We start from the raw sequence: 23,716 nt of genomic DNA, 5'->3' as shown, positions 1-23,716 counted from the left end.
AACTATCCCATACCTGCTCTAGCTCCTCCTCACATTTTTTCCTGCCCTCTGATTGGTTCTTGTGTGGTAACAGGAAGAGCTCAGCGGCCGTTGGCACACCTGGAAACACTGCAACCAACAGCTGATCCTCTGGAAAGTCTGACACCTGTTGACAATGGACAGTACTGTTACAATAAGTTCATACTTGTATGGTATTCTTAGTCTACAGTCAAAAACACTGCCCTTAGATTATATACATATTTAACATGTTTGAAATCAAAGTAGAGGGAGGGGACAATGAAATAGCTTTGGGCTTGACCAACATGTATTAATAACCAATACAACACTTTATTCATTTAACACCTAGCATCATATCACATTATGACATGGTTATAACCATGATATGTCAACAGTTGACATAACCTGTCATAACATTGTCGTAACACTGTCATGACACATATATTTAGACGTGTTGTGACATACTGTACAGTACCAGTCAAAAGGTTGGACACGGCTACTCATTCAAGGGTTTTTCTTTATTTTGACTATTTTCTACAGTACATTGTAGAACAATAGTGAATACCTCCAAACTATGAAATAATACATATGGAATTATGTAGTAAAAAAAAAAGTGTTAAACAAATCAAAACATATTTGTGATTTTATATTCCTCAAAGTAGCCACCCTTTGCCTTGATGACAGCTTCGCACACTCTTGGCGTTCTCTCAACCGGCTTCATGCGGTTAAATGCCTTGTTAAAAGTTCATGTGTTTGAGCCAATCCGTTGTGTTGTGACAAGGGAGGGGTGGTGTACAGAAAATAGCCCTGTCATCACGGCAAAGGTTGACTTCTTTAAAAAATCTCATATATAAAATATTTGTTTAAACACTTTTTTTGGTTACTACATGATTCCATATGTGTTATTTCATAGTTTTATGTCTTCACTATTATTTTACAATGTAGAAAATAGTACAAATAAAGAAAAACTCTTGAATGAGAAGGGGTGTCCAAATGTTTGACTGGTACTGTATATTACAATATTTTATGGCTGGTTATGACATCTATGTAAGAGTCTTAAAGCCCACAAAACCTGCCACACAAGGCAAACCAATCCATTCTACTTGTAGATAGTATGCTATATAACATTTTTCTACCATTGTAATTGTGCCCACATTGATGTCAAACATGTGCCTAGCCCAATGCTCTGTTGCTGATGACTGGGATGAATGCAGGAGAAGGACAAACACACTCTTTGGAACTTATGACTTACAGTCATGTATGTGATATGTGTCATGTTTTGTCTTAGATTGTCTTGTCATTTTGGCTTTTCCCTCTGTTCATTTTCCCCCTGCTGGTCTTTTTAGGTTCGTTCCCCTTTTTCTCTCTCCCTTCCTCTCTCTCTTCTCTCTATCGTTCCGTTCCTGCTCCCAGCTGTTCCTATTCCCCTAATCAATCATTTAGTCTTCCCACACCTGTTCCCTATTCTTTTCCCTGATTAGAGTCCCTATTTCTCTCCTTGTTTTCCGTTCCTGCCCTGTCGGATCCTTGTCTATTGTTCACCGTGCTGTGTCTGTGTATCGCCCTGTCGTGTCGTGTTTCCCTCAGATGCTGCGTGGAGAGCAGGTGTCTGAGTCTGCTAGGTTCAAGTGCCTTCCCGAGGCAACCTGCAGTTCTTGATCGAGTCTCCAGTCTGTTCTCGTCATTACGAGTGGAATTATGTCTTATGTTTGTAGAATTACTTTACTGGATTAAAGACTCTGTTTTCGCCAAGTCGCTTTTGGGTCCTCATTCACCTGCATGACAATATGTGTATCTGGCTTATATTATTACACTTACAACAACAACTTATTTTCCATATTTTGGAATCAAAGTTTGCTTTGTTCACAACATTCTAGAGATGTATATGTAGCATTACCAGTTATTGGAACTGTTAACTGCAGGCACAAGCATAATATGTTGGAAGAGGAGAAGCAGGAAAGGAAGCTCAGTGGAAAAATGGGAAAGGAAAAAGGAAGCTTCTTGGCAGGGAAAAAATGTAACATAAATAATACAATTTAGAGTTAAGTCATTTGATGTTGTTGTTGTGATGAATTCTTTACAGTCATATCATTTTTTTCCTCAAATTTGGAATAACTTGTGGAAAATACGCATTGTCATGAAGCATTATGGCCATCCTGTGTCACTTTACTTGTACTAAGAAAATACACTTTGTGACACTGTCCAGAAGCATTATGAACATCCTGTGTTATTTTACTCGGACTAATACACTTCATGACACTGACAAGAAGCATTATGATCATCAGAATCATATTAGCCAGATAGGTCTCCCTTATGTTGGTCATCAGTCACAAATATGGTGTCTTGTCCTGCTCCTGAAATCTGCTCCTGCATTCATGCCAGTCATGAGTAACAGAGCATTGGGGTAGGTACATGTCTGACATCAATGTGTGTTTGCAAGTGTTTGCAAGTTAATTATGGTACATTTTAGAAAATGTAATAGAACATAAACCTAATGTTTACAAGTAGGCTACGGTGTAATGGAATGGTTTGCTTTGTGTGGTAGGTTTTGTGGGTTTTGACACTCTTCTGTAGGTGTCATAACCAGCCTTAAAATAACGCAATATGTCACAACAGGCTAAATATATGTGCCATGATAATGTTATGACCATATAATGACAGTTTATGACAAGTTGTTTCAGCTGTTATGACCTCCTATGACATGGTTATAACCGTGTCCTGATGTGTTATGACCCTTGGTGTCAAATAAAATGTTACCCTTTTTTCAATCCAATCTCAAGCTCCATGTTTTTTTTTCCAATCTCTAAGCCATTAATGTTTTTATGGCAAATCACATACATTTGAAGCACATCAATTATCAAGCCTTTAATAAAATCACAATTTAAGTAGCAAAGTAGTGGACAAATAAAGAGGAAAGGAATGACTTGCAATAAGGGGAAAGAGGTATAGTATGAGTGGTAGAGGGAAGGGGAGATGGAAGGGGATATGATGCGACAAAAAAAATCAATACACAGCTTGTATTTGTTCTCTTTGCGATCACTCATTAGTCTAAAAACTCATCTGGCTCTGTGTACTTGGGTAGCGCTGGCATTTTGTGCCCCCAAACTCATTGGCTGGAGTGAAAAATCTGATCTGCGTTAAGGGAGGAGAGAAGGTGAGTCAGACAGTCAAATGAGTGAGTGTTTTGGAGGAAACTTTGTCCACGCCCAAATATGGTTGTAAAACCACCTCTTCAGAACTGTGTCTTGTTGCTTTAATAATTTAATTAACAGCAAACATTTTTGGAGCGGCTTCCTCACAGTCTTACTGTATGCAAAGCTAAATAAATAAGATGAAGCAGTGGTCAATTATGTCACGCCTTGGTCATTGTATTTTGTGTTTTTGTTATATGTTTGGGTAGGCCAGGGTGTGACATGGGTTTATATGTTGTATTCGTATTGGGGTTTGTATTATTTGGGATCGCGGCTGATTAGGGGTGTTGTTAGGCTTGGCTGCCTGAGGCGATTCCCAATCAGAGTCAGGTGCTTATCGATGTCTCTGATTGGGAACCGTATTTAGGCAGCCTGAGTTTCGCTTTTTATTTCGTGGGTGATTGTACCTGTCTCTGTGTTGTAGTCACCAGATAGGCTGTAATTAGTTTCACGTTCCGTTCTGTTGTTTTTGTATTTAGTTTCAGTTATTTCATGTACCGCGTTTTTTCATTCATTAAAGTCATGAGTAACCAACACGCTGCATTTCGGTCCGACTCTCTTCTTTCAACAGACGAACGCCGTTACAGAATCACCCACCACTCACGGACCGAGCAGTGTGTAAACTGGCAGGAGCTAAAGGAGGACGTTATGGACGGTAGAGGCATGGATTATACGACGTGGGAAGAAATCGACAGGTAGGCGGCCGACCCAGAGAGAGTGCAGGCGAAGAGGGCTACAGGCGAATGGAGTCAAAAAGGAAAACACGGCGACGCAGAGCGAAAACCGAAAGTAACCCCCAATTATTTATTGGGGGAGGGCGCAGAGAGAGAGTGGCTGAGTCAGGGCCCTTCCTATTGGCCGGGCTAGAGTGGGCATCGAGCCAGTTAAGCTTGGGCAGGCTCGGTGCTCAAGAGCTCCAGTGCGCCTGCACGGTCCGGTCTATCCAGAGCCACCTCCATACACCAGTCCTCCAGTAGCAGCTCCCCGCACCAGGCTTCCTGTGCGTGTCCTCAATCCAGTACCACCAGTTCCAGCACCACGCACCAGGCCTTCAGTGCACCTCGCCTGTTTAGCGCAGCCAGAGCCTTTCTCCTCTCCTGTGCTGCCGGAGTCTCCCGTCTGCCCAGCGCTGCCAGTGCTCCCAGTCTGCCCAGTGCCGCCAGTGCTCCCAGTCTGCCCAGCGCCGCCAGTGCTCCCAGTCTGCCCAGCGCCGCCAGTGTTCCCAGTCTGCCCAGCAACGCCAGTGCTCCCAGTCTGCCCAGCGCCGCCAGTGCCGCCAGTCAGCCCAGCGCCGCCAGACAACCAGTCTCTTCCAGATCTGCCAGACAACCAGTCTCTTCCAGATCTGCCAGACAACCAGAATCTTCCAGATCTGCTTGTCAACCTGAATCTTCCAGTTCCACCAGCCAGCCAGGATTTACCGGAGCCTACTACCTGCCTGAGCTTCATCTCAGTACTGGGCTTCCTCTCAGTACTGGGCTTCCTCTCAGTACTGGGCTTCCTCTCAGTACTGGGCTGCCCCTCAGTCCCGGGCTGCCCCTCTGTCCCGAGCTGCCCCTCTGTCCCGAGATGCCCCTCTGTCCCGAGCTGCCCCTCTGTCCCGAGATGCCCCTCTGTCCTGAGATGCCCCTCAGTTATGTGGGGATCTGGGTGAGGACTATTAGGCCATGGTCGGCGGAGAAAGTGGATTATCCCAGGACGCGAAGGGGAGGAACAAGGACATTAATGGAGTGGGGTCCACGTCCCGAGCCAGAACCACCACCATGTACAGACGCCCACCCGGACCCTCCGTATGCTTTTGAAGTGCGTCCGGGAGTCCGCACCTTAGGGGGGGGAAGGTTCTGTCACGCCTTGGTCATTGTATTTTGTGTTTTTGTTATATGTTTGGGTAGGCAAGGGTGTGACATGGGTTTATATGTTGTATTCGTATTGGGGTTTGTATTATTTGGGATCGCGGCTGATTAGGGGTGTTGTTAGGCTTGGCTGCCTGAGGCGATTCTCAATCAGAGTCAGGTGCTTATCGTTGTCTCTGATTGGGAACCGTATTTAGGCAGCCTGAGTTTCGCTTTGTATTTCGTGGGTGATTGTACCTGTCTCTGTGTTGTAGTCACCAGATAGGCTGTAATTAGTTTCACGTTCCGTTCTGTTGTTTTTGTATTTAGTTTCAGTTATTTCATGTACCGCGTTTTTTCATTCATTAAAGTCATGAGTAACCAACACGCTGCATTTCGGTCCAACTCTCTTCTTTCAACAGACGAACGCCGTTACAAATTATGAGTTACTATTGTAAACACACCATGATGTGGATTCCGTTTTTCATTCGTCGTGAACTTGACGATACTGGGTTATTCTATCTTCTTAACTCCTTCCGTAGTGCATTATTTCCAACAATGTTGTTATAAATACGTTATGATCATTCACCTATACCTATGATTTTATTCTGTGAGGTGAAGTACAGTCGTCACCCAGGAAATGAAGGAGGGGCAAGAGCGAGAAAGGGATGCCCAGAAGAAGTGCACTCTCTTAGGGAAAAAAGAGGACATGTTCACCTCTTGCACCCCACTGAGTGGTGAATTAACAAGTGGTGGTGAAACCAGGGGGGGGGGGTATTACTGATCTCCCTATTCAAACTTCTATTAATAAGACATGGGTTGAAATCAGCTGAGGAGCAAAAGCCCTGCCTTGCTCTCACTATTGTCAGCCATTGAGCTGTACCGTAGTACGGCAACACTGCAGTTTAATGGACCCTGACATTAATTGCGGTTTTGCAGCGATCTTTGCTTTATTGTGGGGAGTTGTTTACTTTGACACGATGGAATATGTTTCATCTTCAAGGTGAACTGAACGTGAACCGCAGAAAACCAAGAGAGAAATAAAGAGAAAAATTCTAATAACACTTTGTATGGCGATTGTTGCACAATATCTAGACTATGAACCCTAAGTCAACTCTAGCAGTACATGGATGAATAGGCCTTAATATTCCGTTTAGAGAAAGGGTGAAAGAAATGAAAGGAGGGATGGTTTGATAGGATTAAACTGTATATGGAGGAGCATATGACACATGAACTAGTGTTCATAAACTCAATAGATACCGTATAATGTGTGTAGGTCCCAAAAGGTTGTATAACAAAACGTTTTGTATGAAAAGAGGTGCTGTAACAGTCTATTGAGGCTAGCAATTAATAGCTCAAGCTTGATCTATAGCTGTCTATAGCTGAGTGTACCCCTCATTTCAACACAATTAAATTGCCTGGTGCTATACTATACTGCCATGAACATACTATGTGACTCCCAGGTGACAAAGTGCACTTTATCCCTCACAAAGCCTCACTTTGACCCATATCACAGTAGCTCCCTCAACTGGCTCTCAGCCTAGCTCGCCTGAGGCGCCTCTCATATCAAATTAACTGTGGAGATGGTGAAAACACAGAGAGACCACAAGTCTCACACTATAGGCCTAAACCAACACACGAAGTGGAAGAGTAACACACTTAACTATGACATATCAGCTCTAGCTCTCCTCCGCAGATCCTATGCACATCCAATGTCATAGTAATGCCTAAGATCTCCTTCATTCCAGGCTAATTCAGAAGAACGCATTTCATTGCTCCAACTTCTGAAAATAAGTTGTTAGGGCTCATCAAGCTGCCTCGAGGGGGGAAGAAGATGCCAAGCCTCTCGCACCTGTGTGAAAACGAATCGATAGAAAGAGACCAGAGAGAGGGAGAATGAGAGAGGAAGGAATTCACGCTTACTTGGAGCAGAGCCTTCTTTATGACTCTCCCCACATCCTGTCTCCACTCGGGGACATCAGGGTTGTACTCGTCCAGATTAGGGGAGAAAGACAAAAGCAGAGATTTGAAGAACTCTGTCAGAAAGAGAGAGAGACCCAGGGGAGAAACAGAAACAGACCGTTAATTCAGCCCCTGATCTAGGTGCATTATTCTCAAGGTATCCTCCTCATTCCCCACTGTCCTTTGTTCTGGTTGTGTCCCTCCTCTAACTGTCTTCTGATGGGGGGGAAAGCTGACAGGGATGTTGGTGTGTGTGAGTGTGTGGGCACAGTATGCATGTGCTCATGGCTTGACAAGAGGAGATGATTGCTTGCTAAGTGATTTCTTAGATAATTGGGGTAATATCCCTTTCGCATATATCCTGACATATTCAAATGTAAAGTACACTCAAAAGTTGCATACCAAGTGAGATGCCTGCTAGATGTGCTAATTAGCATTACATTAAGTAGGATAATTTGATTTGGGTGATCAGAGAGAGAGAGAGAGAGAGAGAGAGAGAGAGAGAGAGAGAGAGAGAGAGAGAGAGAGAGAGAGAGAGAGAGAGAGAGAGAGAGAGAGAGAGAGAGAGGCAGTACTGATCCTTACCCTGTACTGCTATCATCTTGGTGTCTTGCAGTATGGTGTTGGCTGAAGACACTTGGACCGTAACAGTGTTCATTCCCTCGCTGGTGAAGGTGTATGAGATGCTCCCGTCTAAGCTGATCACCGGCTGGAGGAAGAGGGAACATGGACAAAATGGATGATAACACTTTGATCATGTCATAATCCCTTCACCTAAAACCTTTAAACCTTTAAAACCTTTAAAACCTTGCGGCTAAAACCCCAGAACATGAAATAAATCCATTCCAGATGATAACAACTTCTCACTTAGAGTAGTCGGAGCATCTGACTTGAATAAAACCCTACAAAACACATCCTTCCCATAATACCTAGAACCAATGCAGCTAAGGTCATAACTTATGACATACTAATAAGCTGTCTGAACAAAATATAAGATCAGAGACTGCTCCGCCTCTATCATAGTCGTTTTCATTAATAGAAGAGGTCAATGTATTTAATACCATAGACATCATGTATAACCCATATGTACATCAGTGGAGGCTACTGAAGGGAGGACAGCTCATAATAATGGCTGAAATGGAATGGAACTGAAATGAAAACCAGGTCTTTGATGTGTTCGATGCTGTTCCATTGGTTTCTGTTTCAGCCATTACAATAAGCCTGTCCTCCGATTTAGTTACAGTGACACCAGCCACAACTGCAGTACATGTACAGTATATGGCATTATAGGGTAAAACCCCTTTTGAATAGAGTCAAAAAAGTTGTATAGTTGGTAACCCACATATACTGTATACTATACACAACACTGGAGTCCCACAGAGCTCGGTTCTAGGTCCTCTTCTCTGTACACCAAGTGTTTTAAGTCTAATTTACCTCAGTGTTGTTCCCCAGCCACCAGAAGTAGGTGACAGTCCTGGAGTGGATGGGCCACACCACTGCTGTTAGGTTTACTTCCTTGTTCTTGATGGCCACAAATGGAGCCAGCAACTGGACATGTTCCACAGGACCTGATACAAACACAGAGGATGATTCATATTCAGTATTGGATGATTCATATTCAGCATTGGATGATTCAGACTCAGTATTGGATGATTCAGACTCAGTATTGGATGATTCAGACTCAGTATTGGATGATTCAGACTCAGCATTGGATGATTCAGACTCCATATTGGATGATTCAGACTCAGCATTGGATGATTCAGACTCAGCATTGGATGATTCAGAACCCATATATGATTGTAATTACAAGGACATTGCTTGAGACTGCCTATTTCACAATAGGAAAAGCATTTGCACATGGAAATATTATTTTTAGATACTTTTTTGGTTGAAATATGAAAAGCACCGGCACATCCGAAGATTAATTTTACAGGTGCGTGGGAAAAACGAAATAGCAACCTTCTTAAATTAAGAATTAGAGAAAAGAAGATATCTCACACTGAGCTTGCCAGTATCACTTATCATTATCACTGGGGTGGTGTGTGGGATCTTCTTCTCAGTAAGACTACTTTAGCTAAAAAGGGAAGGTGTATGAAATCTTCCTCAACAAATGTCATAACTGTCATAATGTTTTATAGTTTTGATGGAATTTAGTTGAAGAACAAGATTTATTCTCGACTTAAAACACATTGGCATTATCATGTTTTTGAGGTGATACCTTGTGAGTAATATGTGGGTGTACGTGGCATAACCGTGATCTAATTGGTGAAGGTTCCTATAGCGGAAAGATATAACACAGTATTTTAACAGTATTATTCCGGCTGACAGTGGTGTGACTTGGCATTCAGGCTTGTACGTCTCCACCTGCGCTTCTGTTAACTTCTGTTGTACTTTTTAACTGAGACTAATCTTTATCCTAGCTTTCAAACGCATGCAGTGTATGCATGTGTGAGTGTTAGTGTCTGTGTATGTTTGTGATGTGTGTGACAGAGAAAGAAAGTGTGCGTATCTGTGTGTCTCCATCTTTTAGGTTTGTGTCTATGCAGATGTGCATGTGTGTGTGTGTGATGTGAGGCATTTGGTCAGGCTCCCTAATCTGTGTCGGGTGTTAAAAATATTCCAATTTGAAAATTGTGGTGGCATCGTGATTGGCACATTGCTTAAAGCATCATCTGCACTCTCTCCCCTGTAAATTACCTCAAAATGTGCCAAACAACCCCCGAGTGCAGAGGTCTGAGGCACTGCACCACAGTGCTTGATGCGTCAATACAGACCCGTATTCGATCCCAGGCTTTGTCACAGCCGGCCGGTTCCGGGAGACCCATGAGGTGGTGCACAGTCATCCGGGTTAGGGGAAGGTTTGGACAAGGTCCTTGTCCAATCGCGCTCTAGAGGCTCCTTGTGGCGGCCTGCAATCTGACTGCGGTCACCAGGTGGACGTTGCTTCCTCCGACACATTGGTGCGGCTGGCTTCCGGGTTAAAGCAAGCAGTGTGTCAAGAAGCAGTGCGGCTTGGAAGGGTATTATTTTGAAGAACGTACGGATCTCGACCTTCGCCTCTTCAGAGTCGGTACGGGAGTTCCAATGATGTGGCGAGACTGCAACGACCAATTGGATATCACGACATTGGGGAGAAAAAAGGGGTCCAACTTTTTGTAAAGTATAATAATTTGTACCAAACCATGGAGAAAAAAACACCAGCAGAATCAATGACATCAAAAATATCAAAGTACACTGATTGAAAGTGCCGTGGCGACCAGAGCCAGCACTTAAATGGCACCAGTAATTGACTAAAGCCTCACTTTTCAAATCAGGAGACGAGGTGGCAATTCAAACACAGCACTTCAAAGAGCTGGATAATACTTGACGCCTTTTAGACATCGGCGTGTTATATTTGTCACTATTATTTACTTGACATTTGGCTGGCTTGTTCATTACAAGATGACAAGAGCGAGAGAGCATCAAAGTGCTGTACTATGTGCAGAGCATTCTGGTACTTTGTCTTTAACTGGCTCCATTGTACACTGCTGTATATTTAGTAAGGTGGTTATTTACAAAGAAATGTGAGGCAGAGATATTCGATTATGATCCTTGAGAACCACAGCACTATTGTTTTCTATACTTTCACTCCAATCAGGGACTGATTCAGAGCAGGGTCACCAGATGAGTGACCACTCTGGTCAATCAATGGCCAATGTCACAATAACTGACCAATTATCTACCAGGTACAGTATAAACTAAAACCAGAAGTACTTCATTCCTCAATGGCGGGAATTGAATAGCCCTGACACAATAGATGAATGTATAGAGGTGACGTACACGTAACATGGAGGTACAAGGTGGTAGTATCAAATCCCAGGGTGTTCTCCGCCAAGGCCGAGACACGGAATATCCCAGCCGTCTTGTAAACGTGTCTGATCCCCTCTTCGATCCAGCTCAGGTTGGAGTAGGAGACTGCCGTGCCATCTCCGAAATCCAGCTGGATGTTGGTTCTCATTGAGTCCCCCTGGAAAACAAGTAAAGTCTCGAGTAAGTTATACAGATGAAGAAAGAAAGAAAGAAAGAAAAAAGACACAAATATGACAAAAATTCAAAAATTAAGTTAGTTACATAAAAAAAAAATATATATATATATATATATATATAACAATTCCATTGTATGGAAAAATCTGTTGTTTGGCCCCTGAACAAGGCAGTTAACCCACTATTCCTTGGTAGGCCGTCATTGTAAATAACAATTTGTTCTTAAAACCAACCTGCCTAGTTAAATAAAGATTAAAGGTATTTTTTTTAAATGGGGTTCTATACAATAACTCAAAACCACAGTATCATTCAGTAATCAGCACTAAGCATGCATGAGCACAGGCAGGGCATCTTTGTCTGTTTTTGTCAGAAGTCCAACAGATTGCGTTGTGACACCTCTACATCAGCATGCATCCTGAGTCTGACACGAGTCCCTGTGGTGTGAGTGTGTGTGTGCATACATGTGTGTGATGGAGGGAGAGAGAACCACAGGAAGGTCAAGGTAGTGTAGTAATCAAGAGACAGTAGGGTGGCAGGTACACTAGTCAACAGACTGCTGGGCTACATTCAAACACAGACACAAGCAGTCAGCACTAGCCCAAACATTAGGGTTGCATCATATTCTGCCCCACCATGAGAGCAGTGTGTTTGCCTGTTACACCTAATGAGGTTTGTGTGTCTGTGTCTCTCGCTCTCTCTCTCTTTCATTTTATTCACTATATGTTTTGCTTCTTTTCAAGCACAGCAGAGTATAAAAACACGAGAAGGCTTCTGGGGGTATATTTTACGCCATTGTACACTGAAAATTATAAACTATGAATAAGCCAAATAAAGAAAGGCTGAATAGAATGGAAGAAAAGGGATAACGTTGGCAGCTATTGTGTGGAAATGTAATGACCCACAATCCTTTGCCAAAATGTCACTCGCAATGGCGTCGATGTCATTCAGGCTTTGTTGATGTTCACATTCTCTGGACACTTCTAGTTCTCTATCGAGGTGTCCTGGGATCGCTAGCTAATCTGCATGAGACTGATGCTGGCATGCTGGCTAAATGTCAAGCTTTGTGTCCGTGGCTCCGTGGGTGACTCAGAGGGCCTCAAAATCCAAAATGCATTATAGGGTAAGCATCATGGTCTGGACAGCAGTGCTGGTTGACAATGAGGGGTTTTGTTAGTTCAGGTGCAGACACAGTAGGACTGTGTAATGTACTCTTGTTCAGGTGAATGTCAACACACAAAGGATGATATAAATGGTGTGATGTAAGTGCTGTTGTGATGATGGTGTGTCATACCTGGGTTCAAATAGTTGTTGCATTCTTTAAAATGCTTTGAGGGTTTGATTTAGCCTGCCTGGAGAGCTTGATGGACTGATTTGCACTTTTGGGACTATTCCATTGGTTCTGGGTGGTGTACACATGACATGCTATAAGGCAGCTAATTTACAGTAAATCTGGTTGGAGTACACATGACATGCTATAAGGCAGCTAATGTACAGTAAATCTGGTTGGTGTACACATGACATGCTATAAGGCAGCTAATGTACAGTAAATCTGGTTGGAGTACACATGACATGCTATAAGGCAGCTAATTTACAGTAAATCTGGTTGGAGTACACATGACATGCTATAAGGCAGCTAATTTACAGTAAATCTGGTTGGAGTACACATGACATGCTATAAGGTAGCTAATGTACAGTAAATCTGGTTGGAGTACACATGACATGCTATAAGGTCACTTTGTGATAATGAAAACTTGACATGTGACACTGCAGATCCCATCCCTCTCTCCTTTTTTTCTTTTTCTTTTTCTCAACTGCCATGTTCACTACCTAGCATTACCACACATGACATATTTAGGCCCATTTGCTCTCCCCAAGAAATACTGCCATCTTGGGCTTCGTGAATATAAATAAAACCCAATGCCATGAAGATTCTTCACCTCCATTAGTCTCTTGTGATAGTTTTTTTGAATTATTTTGGGACTGAAATCATTATAAAATACATTTCACAAACTTTTTGACCACATGGCATATCTCTCTAATCAGAGGAGGCCTCTCTTAATGAAATAAATATATCCTAATTTCCTCAACTCATCACACTGTAATATGACAGCTGGGGGAGGAGAGACCTCGTGGGAGAGACACTTCTTATCTGCAGTGCAGGGGGAAAGCACCACCGCACCGAGCAGAGAGCCTCTGCACCTCTTCCACCTGAATTTAATGTGAGGTGATTGAACAGTGTCTAGGGATTGAGGGGAGCGAGACAAGGCCCTGGCCCTAGAAGGAGGCTACTCTGAGTCTCACTCTATAACAGGGTCTCCAGGGGTGCCTCTCTCTCTTAGGTCTTTATCTTTACTCTGTCTCTCAGCTCAGGGCTTGGGTTCTGTAGCTGTGTTACAATTCAACCTTCAGCAGTTGGTGTATTTGGGATAACATAACAGGGAGATAATTTCAAGCGTATGTCTGGAAAAACATCCATATTTCACTCAGTAACACGCCTACAGTGAGTGAGTTTTACACCACATGCTAGTACTACTTTTACAACCATGTATAACAAAACAAAACACATCGACTTTTCATTTCATTTTACTTAAGGTAAAAATCAATGCAACTCATAACAGTAATGTATACAAAGTCGTCCATTTGGGCTCCAAGGCCCAGAATAATGATATACAAAAAGGAAGCCATTTTGGCTTTTGGCCCAGCCCTACCTCATCCAGATGCACTAGGAAGGTGACGTTGGTGTGCAGGTCGGCAGTAAGCTTGCCCTCTCTGGTGGAGAGAGAAAGGCCTTTTGGAGCCCTGTTGGGACACATCTGCTTCCTGGGTGTGTACATGTCCTTGACTCCCTTGACGCAGTTGTTGGACACCACTTTTCGGTACCTTAAGAAGATATCATATGATTAAGTTAGTACATGTTCAGTATGGTTTAGTTAGGTTATGGCTTCATGACACTACTAGTTAACAAGACTAAGGCATTGCTCATGTTCATCAATTAAGTTTGACAGGAAATTTCAAAAATTGTATTTTTAACCTCAAAGTGATTGTGGAAGAGAGAGAGCTAGTGAACAAGACTTGCTGTTCTTTGACTGATCTTAAAAAATGCTTAGTAATTACTAATTTAAAAAGTACTTTTAACCCTGAAAGTGAATGTATGACACAAGACGTACAGTAGTTGTTGGCCAAATTGACAAAACTCCAACATGTTTTCTAACTCCTGGACAAAACTTGACTTTTAAGCTTTTGGGGAGGCGGATGCATAAATGAAGGATGAACCGTTCTCCTCAGACTTCCACCGTCCTGAGGCATCCTAATCTGTGTCCTATGACTCCTGACAGTGCTTTGCAGCTCTCAGTAGTACACTATGTCACTCCGTATAGATCTACTGTCTGGTGAATGACTCAGGCCTAAATAGCCAATATCACTATTCACACTAGGAGCCGTGCCAGAGGGTGTGACACCCTGACAGTGTTTCATTACAGTGGGAAGATGAAGAAGCATTGGACAACCTATACAGAGAGATACTGTAGCCACTGTAAGTTTGAATGTGTGATACATATTCAGGATTTTTAACATGGACTACATTATGACCATCATAATGTTTTACAAAATGAAATGGAAAACATCAGAGCGATAATGTATGGCCTCCCATTGAGCAGAAATATACAGAAGGGTTGCTTTCACTTAGAATAGACAACATAGAAACGCTACAAAATAGTGTCCCTATGTGCAACTCACCCTGTGCTGTTGAGGTACTTCTGTCCTTGGCTGCAGCTCCTTGATACAACAGCTGGGTTGAACCAGAACGCTGGTAGACAGTTTCCTTCTCTACGCCGTTCATAACCATAATCACTATAACAAATCACATACAGAATGTGATCAATATCAACACTTCACCTCTACCTGCTGTATATGTACATATCTACCTCAATTACCTCATACATCTGCAGGTCAACTTGGTACTGGTACCCGTGTATATAGCCAAGTTATCGTTGCTAAAATTATTTATTATTACTTTTCTATATTTTTCTCTCTGCATTGTTGGGAAGAGCCCGTGAGTAAGCATTTCACTGTTCGTCTACACCTGGTGTTTACGAAGCACGTGATAAATACAATTTGATATGATTTTGAGCCAAAGGACCAACAGTTATTCCTGTGTTATATGTTACAGCTTCCCTTTCCTATCCCCTCAGCATAATACAAATAATATATATATTTTGCATCATTATTGTATATTGACTGGGCTGCGGTTGACAAATGCTCCAGATCAGCAGAGGTAGGAAGACTGAGCCCTGGGGGACTCTATGTCAACACAGGCAGCCAGGTCACGGATGGCTGACTTCCACCGGCTGACGTTAGCTACGTCCCAATCACAAAGTGATTTACAACAGGCAAAGCAGGTTAGGCAAGTGCCCATTCTAATAACGAAACTGTCATTGATTTATCAATTAATTACCGAGCCAGAACTAACAGGAAGCAACAAAGTCTGAGGTCGGTCTAGGACTCTCTATGGCCTGGTCTGACCTCAGTGTGATTTAGAACCTCCCCCTATTTATTGACAGGCTGTCAAGTGAAGTTATGGTGTTTTGGTTGGTTGGGATAATAGTTATAAGGGACCGAGTGAGTCCAATGAGGGAACAGTGTCCAGTTAAGGACATTACAGCACCTAATCTATGTGTTACCAAAGCTGTGATAGATTACATTTCTTTCCAGTAAGTCACAGAAAAGTATGGTGTCCAGTTTAGTACATTATAGTTGTGCATACTCCCAGGGTGTTTTGGTTACGTATTAATACTAATCTCTCCTCACTTATTATTAATATAATATATACAGTGTCATATCTATGTATATACACTGAACAAAAACAGAAACACAACATGTTGGTCCCATGTTTCATGAGCTGAAATAAAAGATCCCCAGAAATGTTCCATAGACATAGAATTTCTCCTACCAAGATAATCCATCCACCTGACAGGTGTAGCAGGTCAAGCTGATTAAACAGCACGATAATTACACAGGTGCACCTTGTGATGTGAACAATTAAAGGTCGCTCTAAAATGTGCAGTTTTGTCACACAACACAATGCCACAGATGTCTCAAAGTTTTGAGGGATCGTGCAATCGGTATGCTGACTGCAGGAAAGTACAGCAGATCTGTTGTCAGAGAATTGAATATTCGTTTCTCTAGCATAAGCCAACTCCAACGTAGTTTTAGAGAACGTGGCAGTGTGTCCAACTGGCCCCACAACCGTGGCCACGTGTATGTCGTTGTGTGGGCAAGCGGTTTGCTACAGATGCGTCATGTGAAATCCATAGATTAGGGCCTAATGAATGTCTTTCAATTGACTGATTTTCTCTCATGAACTGTAAGTCAGTAGTTTATTTGAAATTGTTGCATGTTGTGTTTATATTTTTGTTCAGTATATAACCTTTGTTTTCAGTCTGGTCACTGTCCCACTTTGGAATCAACCCCTGGACCTTTTGTTCACAGCACAACAGAACAACAGGCTGGTGCATTGTCACCCTGTTACACAATACGCAACCAGTAAAGATTTCAGCCCTTGACTTTTGTGAACACTTCAAAGTCAATTAAAAGTTGTATTGTTTTTCACTCTGAACATTGAAGTTTCTCAAAGAGATTGTTTTTTTATTTTTGAATTTCACTGTCTCTATTACCAGCTGTAGAGATAGACAGAAAGAGAGTGTGAGAGAGAGAGATAGCAAGGGAGAGAGAGAGAGAGAGACATGCCATGTGGTCAGGAAGTTTGTGAAATGTATCGTATAATAATTTCAGTCCAAAATAATTAATAACAACTATCACTGGAGACGAATGGATTCTAATTAAAACTCATACTGTCTGACCTGACACCGCTGGCATTTATATACAAATGTATCATTGCTTTTCACTTCCCTGCCTTTTGAAGATTAAAAAGAACAACCTCCTACAGTCCTATTAACACCCCTCATTTTCTCTACGTTATTATAAACATCGCAAAACAAGCTAAGCAGAGAGACAGACATTAGGAGCAAATTGTCCCCCAAAATATTCTATAATTGGAGCGCTGACACCAAAAATGAACCAATTGAATGGGATCCTGAAATAGTGTATTAAATCCAATGGGACAACATACACAAAGCATCATACAAATGTCTCTCTCTTTTATGGACACTGAAACTTCTGTTGATCTCCTCATGTTTAGATTTGTGATAAAAATACATGTTTTCATGTGTTCTATTTTACTGCAATTGTGAGTTATCATACTAGTGCACTATAATTACCATTCAAAGTCGTGGGCCCGACAGATACACGATTCAGCAGAGAGGACTTTGGCGTAGTCTTTTCCCAGCATGCAATAGTTTCCTGGTCTGCGTTTCATATAGATCTGTTTCTGGCCCATCACACACGGCTCGCCCTGTGAAACACATACAGGATATTAATCCATATAGTGAACGCACATGGGATTACACTATATCATTTTCAAATGTCAAATTCACATAGAACAGCAAGTCAAACCATTCTTATGTTAACCTATTGAGCTTATTGGAACTAGCCAAACACTGTAAGCACACTGCATCAACCTTGTAAAAACATTGGTACCCGGTGGAAAATGGGGAAGGGTCATGCTTTTAAAATTTCAGTCAGGAGGAGGGTTTTTTATTTTATTTTGGCCAGGGGAGGGTCAGGTAATTCGTAATCGATTAAATGCCAAATTGCTCAGGTTTTGAGAATGATTCTAGTATCTCCATGTGTGCCACTACTGTGGTCACAATAAAATGATCCATAGACTATACTATATGCTATAAGCCTAGGCTATATAAAGAGCATCTTCTGGAGAAGCATAGGGCAAAGTTACATTTCTAAGAAAATGGCTGTGGTGGTATATATAAACTAGGTTTCACTGCATTACAGACTGCAATGGATAGGCGCTCCCAATCATGAGCCCCGGCCTGTCCTGCTCTTGCTGATGTAAACCATGTTGTGCTGCCTATCAAATGACTGTGCTGTGTACGATGGCACTTCAGGAGGCGAGTCAAATACTTATTCCGGATTTTTTATTTTATTTGTCCAGAAAAGTGTATATCTGTGCTTGCAGACTAGGCCTACTGATGCCCTGTTCAGTTCGAGAGGGAGAGAATGAAGATGAAACGTAAGACTCGAGGTGAACTTGCTACTGATAGAATTGATTTGAATGAAAACAAAATGTTTTGTTGCCCATAATGAAGCTATGAATCAGAGTTTTTGACCTCACGATAAGCCATATTCAAGGCATTTACGTACCTTACATTACTATGAAGCAGCAGCAGTTTAATTTGACTTGAAGCTATTAAGAACAAGAGGGCTTTGCGTTGAAGACTATTTCTCTTATTCAAGAAATAAGAGGTAGGCCCACCTGTTTGACAGATGAAATGATAGTCTACTATCCACAGACTGTCAGCCAAGTCCTTCAGTCACCATACACTCCTTAAATATCTGTGTCAGTGAAGAGCGTGGCGTGTTAAGTTAAAACCAGGGCTCGAAATGAGGAGGTATGTGAGGGTATTGTGGCTTTTGTTAAAGAGCATGGCCAAAAGCATAGGCCTAACCCCCTGTTAGCTTGTTAGTTTGGAAATAAAAGTGTATGGACCTGATTATATGAAGTGATATATAAAGACACTTTAATCCGCAATTCTTTATGCTAGAAACAACCGGTAAAATGTCGGGGAAAGACGAGACTCCGATGCATATGGGTCATCTTTGCTTTGTCTCTATGACATGCAGAGGCTACGCTACAACCTTCTGTAGCCGAGGAGACAAGAAATGTACTTTGCTTGAGAGGTAATGTGTGATTCTGTCATTATCAATTGACATTCGACATTTCAACAGGTTATTAAACAACATAATAACTCTAAATCAGTCAGGAGGAAAAACAGATAGCCTAAGAAGGAACAAAAATGTACTATTATAGTATTATTATTATTATTATTTCCAGGCTATAGCCTGCCATTTAAGAAATCAATTGAGAAACATTTGTGACGTGCTACAGGCTGGCAGGGGTGCACAGCATTTCAACAACATGCCTATATACAGTGCATTTCGCATTAAGGCGGCATTACATGAAATAAAAGAAATGACTGAAAATGAAATAGAAACAGGAGTTTGGCTCGTCGTTGGTTTGAGGATCATGTGGTGAGCTACAATACGCATGCCTAGTTTGTTCATTTAGACTAGCAGATGCTCTTGTACTCCCATGCCTTAATCACAATCTACACAAATCTATTTTGCAGCAACACTATCTGTCACGTCCTGATCTGTTTTACCTGTCCTTGTGCTTGTCTCCACCCCCTCCAGGTGTCGCCCATCTTCCCCACTTATCCTCTGGGTATTTATACCTGTGTTTTCTGTCTGTCTGTTGCCAGTTCGTCTTGTTTGTTCAAGCCTACCAGCATTTTGTCTCAGCTCCTGTTTTTCCCTAGTATCTCTTTTTCCTCATCCTCCTGGTTTTTGACCCTTGCCTGTCCCGAACCTGTACCCGCCCACCTGACCACTCTGCCTGTCCCTGAGCCTGCCTGCCGTCCTGGCCTCTACTCTGGATTATCAACACCTCCCTGCCTTGACCTGTCGTCTGCCTGCCCCTGTTGTCACAATAAACACTGTAACTTCACACAGTCTGCACTTGGGTCTTACCTTGATTCCCGATAATATCAAGGAATAAAATAGAAAATTATAGTTTCCCCCAATTTGTTTCTTTTCTGTGTTAAACAACTAAATGGCTTTTTCTCAAATGAATTGATGATCATGTACTTCAGTTGTAACTGGTTCTGTTTTGCTCACTTTTTACAGTTGATAGACAACTTTAGCACTGTTGCAGACATAGACTATCTTCTATTTTTAACAATAGCCTGTAGAGAAATCAAAACTTCTCTGGCCCTGCAGCATGCGCTCATTCGTCATCATGCTCTATTTTGCTATTAAAAAAGATTCTGCCTGTCTCCAGTCATGTTAAATTATGTAGAATTGCATGAAATGTGTTAATAAAAGGCTATTTTGGGGAATGCAAATAAGATGATAGATTCCTGCAGTGCTTTTGTTATAATTGATATATTTTCACCACTACCCTTGTCCACGGTGGTCTTTGAACCCACAACTTTCAAGCTACTTTGCCATCTAATAAAATGAAGAACGGATTCTAAAACTGCATATCAAAAGCTCTGGTCTGTCCTAGGAGTGAAGGTAAATGGTAGGCCTGTTCTCTGCGACCCACTTGATGTTTTCATTATTATTTTGGGTATAGGGGAGGGTCACTTTTTATTTGTCATTTAAGGGAGGGTCGGGTAAAAATATATTTTACTGAAGGAAGGGCCATTAATTTTCTTTTCAGAGAGGTCCAATTTTCTCCAAGTATTGTCATTATATATAACGTACAGTCCCTAACTAAAATGTAAATACATTGTTATTAAGTAATAAGGACACATAGATAAGTTGGACCGACTTCCTGTTGAAGAGGTATTACCTTGTTGTGAAGGTGCCACGTCTGATAGTCTCCTTCTGTACATTTCCTGTTGAAGATGGACTTGTAGTCTATCTTGATAAGCTGCCACTCAGACCTATGGCTGAAATGTCCAAAAAACCTTGAGAAAACAAAGGATGGATACATAAGTTAATATAACTCGACAAGGGTTGTCAGCACTACAAGGTTTCAACAATGGGGCATTCAGTCAAATCAAAATCAAATCAAATCAAATTTTATTTGTCACATACACATGGTTAGCAGATGTTAATGCGAGTGTAGCGAAATGCTTGTGCTTCTAGTTCCGACAATGCAGTGATAACCAACAAGTAATCTAACTAACAATTCCAAAACTACTGTCTTATACACAGTGTAAGGGGATAAGGAACATGTACATAAGGATATATGAATGAGTGATGGTACAGAGCAGCATACAGTAGATGGTATCGAGTACAGTATATACATATGAGATGAGTGTGTAGACAAAGTAAACAAAGTGGCATAGTTAAAGTGGCTAGTGATACATGTGTTACATAAGGATGCAGTCGATGATGTAGAGTACAGTATATACATATGCATATGAGATGAATAATGTAGGGTAAGTAACATTATATAAGGTAGCATTGTTTAAAGTGGCTAGTGATATATTTACATCATTTCCCATCAATTCCCATTATTAAAATGGCTGGAGTTGGGTCAGTGTCAATGACAGTGTGTTGGCAGCAGCCACTCAGTGTTAGTGGTGGCTGTTTAACAGTCTGATGGCCTTGAGATAGAAGCTGTTTTTCAGTCTCTCGGTCCCAGCTTTGATGCACCTGTACTGACCTCGCCTTCTGGATGATAGCGGGGTGAACAGGCAGTGGTTCGGGTGGTTGATGTCCTTGATGATCTTTATGGCCTTCCTGTAACAACGGGTGGTGTAGGTGTCCTGGAGGGCAGGTAGTTTGCCCCCGGTGATGCGTTGTGCAGTCCTCACTACCCTCTGGAGAGCCTTACGGTTGAGGGCGGAGCAGTTGCCGTACCAGGCGGTGATACAGCCCGCCAGGATGCTCTCGATTGTGCATCTGTAGAAGTTTGTGAGTGCTTTTGGTGACAAGCCGAATTTCTTCAGCCTCCTGAGGTTGAATAGGCGCTGCAGCGCCTTCTTCACGACGCTGTCAGTGTGAGTGGACCAATTCAGTTTGTCTGTGATGTGTATGCCGAGGAACTTAAAACTAGCTACCCTCTCCACTACTGTTCCATCGATGTGGATAGGGGGGTGTTCCCTCTGCTGTTTCCTGAAGTCCACAATCATCTCCTTAGTTTTGTTGACGTTGAGTGTGAGGTTATTTTCCTGACACCACACTCCGAGGGCCCTCACCTCCTCCCTGTAGGCCGTCTCGTTGTTGTTGGTAATCAAGCCTACCACTGTTGTGTCGTCCGCAAACTTGATGATTGAGTTGGAGGCGTGCGTGGCCACGCAGTCGTGGGTGAACAGGGAGTACAGGAGAGGGCTCAGAACGCACCCTTGTGGGGCCCCCGTGTTGAGGATCAGCGGGGAGGAGATGTTGTTGCCTACCCTCACCACCTGGGGGCGGCCCGTCAGGAAGTCCAGTACCCAGTTGCACAGGGCGGGGTCGAGACCCAGGGTCTCTCAAAGCACTTCATGATGACGGAAGTGAGTGCTACGGGGCGGTAGTCGTTTAGCTCAGTTACCTTAGCTTTCTTGGGAACAGGAACAATGGTGGCCCTCTTGAAGCATGTGGGAACAGCAGACTGGTATAGGGATTGATTGAATATGTCCGTAAACACACCGGCCAGCTGGTCTGCGCATGCTCTGAGGGCGTGGCTGGGGATGCCGTCTGGGCCTGCAGCCTTGTGAGGGTTAACACGTTTAAATGTCTTACTCACCTCAGCTGCAGTGAAGGAGAGACCGCATGTTTCCGTTGCAGGCCGTGTCAGTGGCACTGTATTGTCCTCAAAGCGGGCAAAAAAGTTATTTAATCTGCCTGGGAGCAAGACATCCTGGTCCGTGACTGGGCTGGATTTCATCTTGTAGTCCGTGATTGACTGTAGACCCTGCCACATGCCTCTTGTGTCTGAGCCATTGAATTGAGATTCCACTTTGTCTCTGTACTGACGCTTAGCTTGTTTAATAGCCTTACGGAGGGAATAGCTGCACTGTTTGTATTCAGTCATGTTGCCAGACACCTTGCCCTGATTAAAAGCAGTGGTTCGCGCTTTCAGTTTCACGCGAATGCTGCCATCAATCCACGGTTTCTGGTTAGGGAATGTTTTTATCGTTGCTATGGGAACGACATCTTCGACGCACGTTCTAATGAACTCGCACACCGAATCAGCGTATTCGTCAATATTCCCATCTGACGCAATACGAAACATGTCCCAGTCCACGTGATGGAAGCAGTCTTGGAGTGTAGAGTCAGCTTGGTCTGACCAGCGTTGGACAGACCTCAGCGTGGGAGCCTCTTGTTTTAATTTCTGCCTGTAGGCAGGGATCAGCAAAATGGAGTCGTGGTCAGCTTTCCCGAAAGGGGGGCGGGGCAGGGCCTTATATGCGTCACGGAAGTTAGAGTAACAATGATCCAAGGTTTTACCACCCCTGGTTGCGCAATCGATATGCTGATAAAATTTAGGGAGTCTTGTTTTCAGATTGGCTTTGTTAAAATCCCCAGCTACAATGAATGCAGCCTCCGGATAAATGTTTTCCAGTTTGCAAAGAGTTAAATAAAGTTCGTTCAGAGCCATCGATGTGTCTGCTTGGGGGATATATATACGGCTGTGATTATAATCGAAGAGAATTCTCTTGGAAGATAATGCGGTCTACATTTGATTGTGAGGAATTCTAAATCAGGTGAACAGAAGGATTTGAGTTCCTGTATGTTTCCTTCATCACACCATGTCCCGTTAGTCATGAGGCATACGCCCCCGCCACTCTTCTTACCAGAGAGATGTTTGTTTCTGTCGGCGCGATGCGTGGAGAAACCCGTTGGCTGCACCGCCCTGGATAGCGTTTTCCCAGTAAGCCATGTCTCCGTAAAGCAAAGAACGTTGCAGTCTCTGATGTCCCTCTGGAATGCCACCCTTGCTCGGATTTCATCAACCTTGTTGTCGAGAGACTGGACATTGGCAAGAAGAATACTGGGAAGTGGTGCGCGATGTGCCCTTTTTCGGAGTCTGACCAGAACACCGCCGCGTTTCCCTCTTTTTCGGAGTCGTTTCCTTGGGTC

The 23,716-nt window shown here is 42.8% G+C and overlaps 1 protein-coding gene across 1 annotated transcript in view; it reads right to left on the bottom strand.

The window, feature by feature from the left end:
- The window catches only part of LOC124015275 (VPS10 domain-containing receptor SorCS3-like), a 244,171-nt gene that overhangs the window by 4,761 nt on the left and 215,694 nt on the right, over positions 1-23,716 (bottom strand). The window contains exons 15-23 of the mRNA XM_046330397.1: positions 20,493-20,610; positions 17,281-17,414; positions 14,741-14,854; positions 13,714-13,885; positions 10,802-10,988; positions 8,417-8,550; positions 7,568-7,691; positions 6,944-7,056; positions 14-145 (exon numbers count right to left, since the gene is read on the bottom strand). Of these exons, the coding sequence (XP_046186353.1) occupies positions 14-145; positions 6,944-7,056; positions 7,568-7,691; positions 8,417-8,550; positions 10,802-10,988; positions 13,714-13,885; positions 14,741-14,854; positions 17,281-17,414; positions 20,493-20,610 (1,228 nt within the window). The remainder of the gene's footprint in view (positions 1-13; positions 146-6,943; positions 7,057-7,567; positions 7,692-8,416; positions 8,551-10,801; positions 10,989-13,713; positions 13,886-14,740; positions 14,855-17,280; positions 17,415-20,492; positions 20,611-23,716) is intronic.

This window comes from Oncorhynchus gorbuscha, linkage group LG26, assembly GCF_021184085.1.
Source record: "Oncorhynchus gorbuscha isolate QuinsamMale2020 ecotype Even-year linkage group LG26, OgorEven_v1.0, whole genome shotgun sequence".
NCBI lineage: Eukaryota > Metazoa > Chordata > Actinopteri > Salmoniformes > Salmonidae > Oncorhynchus > Oncorhynchus gorbuscha.
The sequence above is the reverse complement of the archived record's forward strand: the minus strand, read 5'-3'. Positions and strand labels throughout refer to the sequence as shown.